Source organism: Rutilus rutilus (assembly GCF_951802725.1).
Source record: "Rutilus rutilus genome assembly, chromosome: 9".
Taxonomy (NCBI): Eukaryota; Metazoa; Chordata; class Actinopteri; order Cypriniformes; family Leuciscidae; genus Rutilus; species Rutilus rutilus.
In genome coordinates this window covers 2,696,147-2,706,768 of record NC_140223.1, presented here as the reverse complement: position 1 = coordinate 2,706,768, position 10,622 = coordinate 2,696,147, and the positions used below count along the sequence as shown (strand labels likewise).

The following is a 10,622-nucleotide window of genomic DNA, read 5'->3' as shown; positions in this document are numbered from 1 at the left end:
GCTCATATTTCACAGTCACGAGCAGAACGACACAGTAATGGTGTGTGTTTTCAGGGGTATGATGGATGAGGAGGGCAATCAGTTTGTGGCGTACTTCCTTCCCAACGAGGACACGATGCGCAAGCGCAAGAGAGACGTGGACGAGGATCTGGATTACATGCCTGATGAAGTGTAAGACACACACACACACACATCAGACACACTCATTCATGAAACTCGAGCAGAATGAATTTTAGCGACGTTAATATTCGGAGGTGAACGTTAGTTGGTTTTAGAGCTTCACGATTCATCATTAAAAGATCGTGATCTCGATCCAAACACTCGCAGGATCTTATTCCTAAAGCACAGCGACTCTTCTGTGTCTATTTTGACAAGTCTGATCACAGCGAACATTCAGATCCAGAGAGAGCAGTTGTCATGTATAGGTATGAAACAGCTTCACTAACAGTCTTTTCAAACACACAGTATCATTATTTCTGTCTGACAATAATTAATATTGTCACAGAAGTACTGGGATAAAAGTTTATAGTTCGGATATAAACACTGATGTCTACGGTAGTGATCAAAATAGAGCAAATCACCTTTTGAAAGTGACGCTTCAAAAAAAGATTGTATTAATTACAGCATTACACCAGTAGGTGGCGACAAGTGACTATTAAAAATGTGTTTGCCATAGAATCATTCATTCAAGAGATTTGTTCAAAAACACTGATTCACTTGTGAACTATTTATGAGTCATTGAATCATTGATTCAAGAGATTCATTCAGAAACACTGATTCATCCAGTAATGAAACCAGTTAAATCTTTATGAGTGAGTCATTAAATCATGCATTCAAGAGATTCGTTCAAAAACGCAGATTCATCCAGTCATGAAACTAGTGAACTGTTTGAGTGAGTCATTGAATCATTCATTCAAGATTCGTTCAAAAACGCTGATTCATCCAGTCATGAAACTAGTGAACTGTTTGAGTGAGTCATTGAATCATTCTTTCAAGAGATTTGTTCAAAAACGCTGATTCACTTGTGAACTATTTATGAGTCATTGAATCATTGATTCAAGAGATTCATTCAAAAACACTGATTCGTCCAGTAATGAAACCAGTTAAATCTTTATGAGTGAGTCATTGAATCATTCATTCAAGAGATTCGTTCAAAAACGCAGATTCATCCAGTCATGAAACTAGTGAGGTCTTTATGAGTGAGTCATTGAATCATTCATTCAAGATTTGTTCAAAAACGCTGATTCATCCAGTCATGAAACTAGTGAACTGTTTGAGTGAGTCATTGAATCATTCATTCAATAGATTCATTCAAAAACGCAGATTCATCCAGTCATGAAACAAGTGAGGTCTTTATGAGTGAGTCATTGAATCATTCATTGAAGATTTGTTTAAAAACACTGATTCATCCAGTAATGAAACCAGTTAAATCTTTATGAGTGAGTCATTGAATCATTAATTCGAAAGTATTAGGTGCGTTCGACTTGACTTCTGTGCACACCGATCAATGTGTGACATCAAAAGTACCACGAGAGCGAAGTACCACGGCTTGGTGTGTTTTCGACTCGCTTTCATGGTAATTCGGTGTCATACACCGGTTTGTTCAGTTGTCTGTTCAGAATCTTGATTTCTATTTCTAAATCTCACTTCATCCAGAATCGTGCAGCTCTAGAAGCTGGTTTCCACCACAGAATCTCTTGCAATCTCGTAATTGCCATTAAGTCAGAACGAGTGAGATAAGAAGTCGTAATTTTTTTTTTTATTCCATACGATTGTGTCACTGATGACGATGTGAGTCGAAAACGTTATGACATGTTGCACTTTTTTGTCCTCTAAATAAAGGCATTTTGTCGTTTTCCATGAATATGTGAGCAAGCCCGGGCTCTGATGCTGATGGGGTGTTAAACGATGAAGAATAAATCTACGATTAACTGGAATTCATTAGCATATACATTTAACTACCATATCTGATATTTATGAGTGAATTTTACACAGTCACAAACTCACCTGTATGTGATTTGTGTGTGTGTGTGTGTGTAGGTACGATTATAAAATCGCTCGCGAGTACAACTGGAACGTGAAGAACAAGGCCAGTAAAGGATACGAGGAGAACTACTTCTTCATCTTCAGAGACTCAGACGGCGTCTATTACAACGAGCTGGAGACCAGGTACCTGTCAATCACACCGACAGGCTCCGCCCCCCCCGGAGCAGACTCACACACTCATCTCTGTGTGTGTGTGTGTGTGTGTGTGTTAATGACCGCCTGTGTGTGTGTTTTAGGGTGCGTCTGAGCAAGCGGCGAGCGAAGGTTGGCGCTCAGTCGTCCACGAACGCTGTGCTGGTGTGTAAACACAGAGACATGAACGAGAAGGAGCTGGAGGCTCAGGTTAGTCCTCGTCCGAACACACACTTTACTTTTAGATTTGTAGCAGAGACTTATAAATGCTTAGAAACGGTTTATTTGGATATAAACAGAGGATTCAGAAGCCTGATTGAGATTGATGTGAACGCGTTCACTTATGTGTGTGTGTGTGTGTGTGTGTGTGTGTGTGTGTGTGATGGACAGGATGCTCGCAAGGCTCAGCTGGAGAATCACGAGCCAGAGGATGAAGATGTAGAGGAGCTGGACTTGGAGAAAGACATGCAGGACTCTGGTAACACACACATCATCATTATATCAGCTGTGTGTGTGTGTGTTTAGTACAAAGTTTGAGACTCCAGTCAAAGTGTGTTGTGTAGATTCAGTCTGCAGGCTCATTCACACCAGGAACAATAACTATAATCATAAAATGCTAAAAAAAATTATAATAGTTATCGTTACAGTTCATGTTACAATTATCATTATACTTATTGTTAGTTATCAATATAGAGTCATAGTTATGGTTATAGATATTGTTGTAGTTATTCGTTAGGATCATAGTTTTATCATTATAATTATCGTTATACTTATTGTTAGTATAGTTACAGTCAGTTATTGTTTTAGTTATAATTATTGTTATCTTTAAAGTTATTGTCATAATCATCATTATAGTTCTCGTTATAGTTACGGTCATAGTGTTATAGTTACAGTTTTAGTTATCATTATTATTATCATTTTAGTTATTGTCATAGTTATCGTAGATATTGTTATAGTTGGTTATAGTTATCATAGTTAGAGTTAGAGTTATAGTTATTGTAGTTATCATAGTGTTCGTTTTAGTTTTGGTCAATTATAATTTTAGTTATTGTAGTAAGTTGGAAATTGTCGAAATTGACTAATTGAAATTATGACCAAAATTAGATCAAAAGGTTGAAATTATGACATACTAAGTCATAACTAATCATTCTGACTAAGAATTGTGAGATTAAAAAGTTGAAATTTTGACTTATGTCAGAAATTGACTAATCAAAATGATGACGAAATTATGACATGCATGAATACGAGATAAAAAGTTGAAATTATGACACTCAGAATTGCAATTAAAAGTCAAAATTATGAGATAAAAAGATAGAAATTGACATACAAATTCATAATTCTTAAGTAATGATTATGAAATAAAAAAGTAGAAATTGTGATAGTCGAAATTGACAAAAAAAGGTTGAAATTGACAAACTAAGTCATTATGACAAAAATATTAACATGACAAATTGAAATTGACATCAAAAGTCAAAATAATGAGATAAAAAGGTAGAAATTATGACACTACGTCATAACTCTTAAGTAATAACTTTTTATACCAAAATTATGACAAGTCGAAATTGACTCATTGAAATTATGACCAAAATTAGATCAAAAGGTTGAAATTAGATTGAAAAGTTGAAATTTTGACTTATGTCAGAAATTGACTAATCAAAATGATTACGAAATTATGACAGTCATGAATACGAGATAAAAAGTTGAAATTATGACACTCAGAATTGCAATTAAAAGTCAAAATTATGAGATAAAAAGATAGAAATTATGACATACAAATTCATAATTCTTAAGTAATGATTATGAAATAAAAAAGTAGAAATTGTGATAGTCGAAATTGACAAAAAAAGATTGAAATTATGACAAACTAAGTCATTATGACAAAAATATTAACATGACAAATTGAAATTGACATCAAAAGTCAAAATAATGAGATAAAAAGGTATAAATGATGAGACTATGTCATAACTCTTAAGTAATAACTTTTTATACCAAAATTATGACAAGTCAAAATTGACTAATTGAAATTGTGACCAAAATTAGATCAAAAGGTTGAAATTATGACATACTAAGTCATAACTAATCATTCTGACTAAGAATTGTGAGATTGAAAAGTTGAAATTTTGACTTATGTCAGAAATTGACTAATCAAAATGATTACGAAATTATGACAGTCATGAATACGAGATAAAAAGTTGAAATTATGACACTCAGAATTGCAATTAAAAGTCAAAATTATGAGATAAAAAGATAGAAATTATGACATACAAATTCATAATTCTTAAGTAATAATTATGAAATAAAAAAGTCAAAATTGTGATAGTCGAAATTATGGCAAAAAAAGGTTGAAATTATGACAAACTAAGTAATTATGACAAAAATATTAACATGACAAATTGAAATTGACATCAAAAGTCAAAATAATAAGATAAAAAGGTAGAAATTATGACACTACGTCATAACTCTTAAGTAATAACTTTTTATACCAAAATTATGACAGGTCGAAATTGACTCATTGAAATTATGACCAAAATTAGATCAAAAGGTTGAAATTATGACATACTAAGTCATAACTAATCATTCTGACTAAGAATTGTGAGATTGAAAAGTAGAAATTTTGACTTTTTATGTCAGAAATTGACTAATCAAAATGATGACGAAATTATGACAGTCATGAATACGAGATAAAAAGTTGAAATTATGACACTCAGAATTGCAATTAAAAGTCAAAATTATGAGATAAAAAGATAGAAATTATGACATACAAATTCATAACTTTTAAGTAATAATTATGAAATAAAAAAGTAGAAATTGTGATAGTCGAAATTGACAAAAAAAGGTTGAAATTGACAAACTAAGTCATTATGACAAAAATATTAACATGACAAATTGAAATTGACATCAAAAGTCAAAATAATGAGATAAAAAGGTATAAATGATGACACTATGTCATAACTCTTAAGTATTAACTTTTTATACCAAAATTATGACAAGTCAAAATTGACTAATTGAAATTATGACACAAATTAGATCAAAAGGTAGTGCCATAGTGCTAACATAGTTTTCAATCCTGGTTTGAACGGGCCTGTTTTGAAAAGCTTTCCTTTGACGTTGTCATTAGAATATTAAGATGATGTCCTGACGATATGATACTGTGTTCAGGCGAAGAGCGAGAGAAGCCCAGCGACTCCGAGAACTCTGAGAGCGAGTCCGAGCGCGAGGATGAGGAGCGACCCGCCGAAGAGGAGGAAGAGGAGGAGGAAGAAGAGGAGGATGAGGAGGTGCGTAAGCGGCGCGAGAGGAAGAGCAGCGGCAGCGAGAGCGGAGAGGACCGGGACGCGGCCCGTGACGAGGAGGAGATCTTCGGCAGCGACGACGACAGCGAGGAAGATGAGGGCGGGCGAGCGAGGAGCAACAGTAGCAGCGTTCAGCACAGTGGCAGCGAGAGAGAGAGGGCGTCCGACTCCAGCGCAGACAGCGACAGCGAATGAGACGGTGTTCCCCTTCACAACTGAACTCTCTCACACACTCTCGTGGGGGCCGTTTCATCCACATGAAATTATATTTTGCTTGTTTTTCCTGCATTGTGACGTCGCGTTTACTCATCATGAAGATAACCAGTGACCTGGAGACGCGCGTTTTTGTGTTCCTCTTTTATCTGTTAGTATACACAACTAAACTCTCTCACGCTTCCTCTGGTGTCATGGAGAACATGCCGTTTCATCCACATGAAATTATATTTTGTTTGTGTTTTTCCTGCATTGCGTTTACTCGTCATGGAAATAATCAGTGACCTGGACGTGATTGTGAGCGTCACACACACACGCACCTGTGTGTCATGCCATCTGTTTCACATCCATGTGAGGAATTAACTGAATTACACACACATTTGTCCTGCTGTAGTTTTCATTTGGTGTTTTATTTCTCTGGCTCTTCATTATGTGAGACTGAAGCGAGTCGCTTATTAGCGAGTGACGTTTTTGTAGTTTTTTCCTCTCATTACAGTGTAAACATTGTAAATAAACAATGATTTTGTTACATCTGAGTTCTCTGATGTGGATGATGTTGGTGGTTTATGTGATTCTCTACACCTGAACTTTACTTCATACATCTGCTAAAAATCACCCAAAATGAGCTGATTCAAACACAGTGAGACTTCAAACATGATTTATTGTTCTGAATTATTCATTAAAATGCTTTAGGCCACTGTGAACATGGTTCACACAGACTTACAGACACAATGTCTTACATAAGACATTTGAGAACATGAAATGAGCAAGAATTATGATGATATATATATTTAAACAGAATAACGTCTAGCTGAACAGAGATCAGTTTGGAAATCTGCATGATTTCATGATTCTGGTTCCGATTTAGCGAAAAAATGACAGTTTCTCCTTCAGCCATTCTTCGGTCAGGTCGTCCGGATTGCGAACCTCAAAAATCTGCAGACAGAAAAGATTTATTGCTTTTATGAATCCGTTTCAACACCAGTTCAATCAGACAAAAGTGTACAAGTGTACTTTTATCCATAATAATAACTGTAATTTTGTTAAGTAATATAACATGCATTCATATAGAATTCAACTGATGGGTTAATGTTTTTCATAATTTTCAAATGCATCTCATACAGTCCGATGAAAGAGCTAGAGATTACGTTTATTATGACCGCCGCTAGCGAAAGCGGTCATATAGGGATTGTCAAAGTTTTTTTTTTGTCAATCTACTGAATTTTTCGTCAACGATACCAGGGACACCGAAACACCGGGGAACATGAAATTTGGTGGGCATGTAGCCCCACTAGACTTTTACAGAAAAATTTCGTTTGGTCCCCGGGGGCCACTCCCCCCCCCGCACTGGGCCCCCCCAAACCCAAAAAATGCATTTTGCATTTTGTTTGTTTTTACTAAATAACTACCTGAACCGTGGCACCGAGGATAAAGACATTTTTATGGTATGTTGGTCTTAAGGGCCCACATAAACCTAGCCCATAATCACTCATTTGTGATTTGCGCCCCTCCCATAAAAAATGAAAATGCAATATTATTCTGCTTTAATCGCCCCTATCTTCAGTTGAGATGTTCAGAACTGCACCATATTTCATGTGTATGATTAACTTGACATCCTCCGGGGGTATGCTAAGTTTCGTAGAATTTCATCCATGGGGAGGTATAAAATAAATTCATTTATGTGCACATTTAGTGACTGTACACTCATCGGCCTGTAGATGGTGGTGTTGAGCAAAGGGTTGCTGGTTTAAGATGATACTGTCACACACACACATGCAGGAATACAAACAAACGCAAGCATGCACACACACTGACATCCACACGCACAGACACACACCCATACACACACATACAAATCCACATGCACAGACACACACACACAAACACACACGCGCACACACATGTACGCACGCACACATACACGCACAGACACACACACACAGACAGACATGCACATACTACTACTTTTTTTAGGTATATACATAAACACGCAATACAGCCAAATTGCTCCATGTCATTTATTTTTGTGGAAAGCCAGTGCAGGCCTGAGCGGCGGTCATATTTTGTACCGCCATGCGGTACATCTAGTTAATTATGTATTTAACAGATTACAATTAAAACATCTTGAATTAATGACAAAACGACTTCAAAAAGCTGAGCTCAATGAAGTGAAATTATTGCATAGCTGAGATTTAAGCAGAAACACTGCAGGCTGTTGATGAGATGTATGAAGTATGAACACTTTACCTTCGTGAGATCTGCGGACTGGACCAGTCTGTTCTTGCTGCCCGCGTACATCATCTGTTGCTCGGGTTTACAGCCTGTGAGAGTTTACATCTCCGTAAGACACAGGCTAAAAGATTCAGCAGAAACTCCAGTGGCAAAATATGAAGCACATGCACTATTATCCTGATAGTCTCCCGCTGGTTTATCAGCACAGAAATGTTAACTCACCCACAGGACTAGAGAAGATGAAGCAGAGCGGATACGACACGCGTCCGTCACCGTGGGTCAGTTTATAACTGTACACAATATACGTGCACTGAGTTGAGGAAAGCACACAGAGACTGGACACATCAGGGTTATCTTCACATCAACATTTTGTCTATTTAAACAGGGGAAAAATCTAAGTTAACGTCAGTAAATGATGGAGTGCCTCAAGGCTCTGTGTTCGGCCCTCTGCTGTTTTCAGTATACATGCTGCCACTTGGTAATAAGAAAACATGGAATTAGTTTCCACTGTTATGCCAATGATACTCAGTTATATATTTCCTCATGATCACATGAAATTTCTAAATTATCCAAGTTGACAGAGTGTGTTAAATATATTAAATATTGGATGACCTGTAATTTTCTTCTGTTAAATTCAGATAAGACTGAGGTATTATTTATTGAACCAAAAACCTGTACACAGAATCTCTTAGAATATAATGTGCTGTAACGTCATCCTCTACAGTTGAAGACCTGGGAGTTATATTAGACATTTTGTCTTTTGAAAATCATATTCCATATGTTACAAAAACAGCCTTCTTCCACCTCAGAAACATCGCTAAGCTCTGGAACATGAAACATCTTTTTCTGATGCAGAAAAGTTAGTTCATGCATTCATGACCTCTAGACTGGATTACTGTAATGCATTACTAGCTGGTTGTCCTGCATCCTCAATAGACAAGCTTTTGCTAATGTTCCCATTAAGTTATGAAATTGAGTTTCTGAACATTACTTTTTTAAAATAGACTTTGAAAGAGCTTTGCCAGAATTCTTATGAGAACCGAGTTCCCTGTTAGCTGGATATTAGTATAACAATAAGTTTTTGTTTTAGGTTTTACTGTTTATGACAAATGTCAAGATTCATCAGGCTCAAATTGTGAAAGAATGGTTCGGAAGAAAATACTAATTTTCACACATGAATCGGCACCTCTGAGCCCAGATCTTAAATTCACTGAAAGTCTCTGGGATGTGCTGGAGGAGACTTTACAGAGTGCTGGACTCTTGCATTGACAATACAAGATCTGGACCAAAAACTGATGCACCTCTTGATGAAAGTAAACGTTGTGATGTTATGAGCTTATAATCTGAGCCTGATAAATCTTGTCATCCTGGAATATGGCCATGATGCGTCTTCCTACATGGTTGTTTATGAAATGAAAAGCTACACACTCCATTAATTGGGTTAGAAGAAGAACTGTTGCCAAACATGCACCATGCTAGAAACATAATAATCACTGCAATAATGATCCAATCATAGACGATTTGTTTGGCCGGGCAGTGTATGGTTTTAGTTAACTATACTATCTCTAAAGATCCCGGTAAGGATATCGTGGCTGACGCTCTGGAAGTTCTTCTCTGAGTTCATCCAGAGAGATATTCTGAAACACACACAGAGAGAGAGAGAGAGAGAGGTTAACAGAGCGACCTTTAACCTCATGACCCTCAGAGCATCATACACACACACTGACCTCATACTCTTCCTCCAGGATGACCAGCTGTTTCTCCATATCGATCTTCACTAAAGAAAACATGCATTAAATGAGTGTCTAACAAATACCAGCCCAGTAAAACAGCTCCGGTGTGAGAAGAGGTGCATTTATTTCCACACAGACGAACAACACACTGGTTTGTTTCCCTGTGAGACTCACTCAGAATGGCTGCGTTGCTCGTCTCCTTGCGAAAGCGAAACTTCTTGAGCTTCTCCTGCAGACTGGCGTCCACCTCGCACACGACCAGAGAACTCGACTGATGAAACACGACCAATGTATTCATAACTCCAATGGTTAAAATCACTACAATCACTCTATAACATTTTGCTAACATTCCCATGTTGTTTCTGAATGTTCTCTGAATGCTTCAAACATCCAGTTTTTATATGATCATTAAAAGAACATTCCATTTAGTCATTTTTTTGCACACATTATGTTACTTTTGAATGTTCTAGAAACATTGTTCATAACAAAAACATTAGCCAAAGCTAGAAAGTTCCCTTTTAGCTGGGTTAACGCCATTGTAACTGCTTGTGTAAGAGATTGAGGACAGGAAGTGTTGATTTGTTCTGCTGCTGTAATTCGTTGCTTCCTCTTAAAAACAAAATGATCATATATCATAAAGCGACTCTACAGCAGCTCATGATACTTTGAAACTCAAACACATTATTGATAAAGTTAGATCTAGCAGAAGCGTTGGTGAGATCGGTCTTACCATCCTGCAGCTCTGCTGTTCCTCTTTTGGGTTCTTGTGACAGGATGCTGCAGACGCTTTCTGAGGGATTTGACGTCAAACTCACCGTCTTCTGGTGTCTTGAAGAATGACAGATTATTTGCCACTGAATGGCTAAGACGAGATTCACAAATATGGTTATTTATTGCAGATTTTTTACAAACAACAAAATGTTGAGCTGAAATGATTGTTGTGTGGTTGATGTTTCTCAGTCGTACAGTCACT

The 10,622-nt window shown here is 36.9% G+C and overlaps 2 protein-coding genes across 2 annotated transcripts in view; one reads left to right on the top strand and one right to left on the bottom strand.

The window, feature by feature from the left end:
• The window catches only part of paf1 (PAF1 homolog, Paf1/RNA polymerase II complex component), a 10,815-nt gene extending 4,600 nt beyond the window's left edge, over positions 1-6,215 (top strand). Inside the window, exons 10-14 of the mRNA XM_084420178.1 lie at positions 55-171; positions 2,041-2,169; positions 2,283-2,388; positions 2,569-2,656; positions 5,338-6,215. Coding sequence (XP_084276304.1) covers positions 55-171; positions 2,041-2,169; positions 2,283-2,388; positions 2,569-2,656; positions 5,338-5,666 — 769 coding nt within the window. The 3' untranslated portion in view covers positions 5,667-6,215. The remainder of the gene's footprint in view (positions 1-54; positions 172-2,040; positions 2,170-2,282; positions 2,389-2,568; positions 2,657-5,337) is intronic.
• Positions 6,216-6,328: 113 nt separating this feature from the next.
• Positions 6,329-10,622, bottom strand: gmfg (glia maturation factor, gamma). The gene is made up of 7 exons (XM_084420182.1): positions 10,380-10,622; positions 9,824-9,920; positions 9,644-9,693; positions 9,504-9,553; positions 8,139-8,221; positions 7,932-8,005; positions 6,329-6,620 (listed from the first exon to the last, which is right to left on the bottom strand). The coding sequence occupies exons 1-7, from the start codon at positions 10,380-10,382 to the stop codon at positions 6,549-6,551; spliced, it is 429 nt and encodes a 142-aa protein (XP_084276308.1). The 5' UTR covers positions 10,383-10,622; the 3' UTR covers positions 6,329-6,548.

Bases quoted from the DNA above. Each gene is read 5' to 3' on its own strand.
- gmfg (XM_084420182.1), bottom strand. The intron at 9,554-9,643 runs GTCAGTGTGTGT...TGTGTGTTTCAG, and splicing joins TCCTGGAGGAAGAGTATGAG to AATATCTCTCTGGATGAACT. The intron at 6,621-7,931 runs GTAAAGTGTTCA...TTCTGTCTGCAG, and splicing joins AGTCCGCAGATCTCACGAAG to ATTTTTGAGGTTCGCAATCC.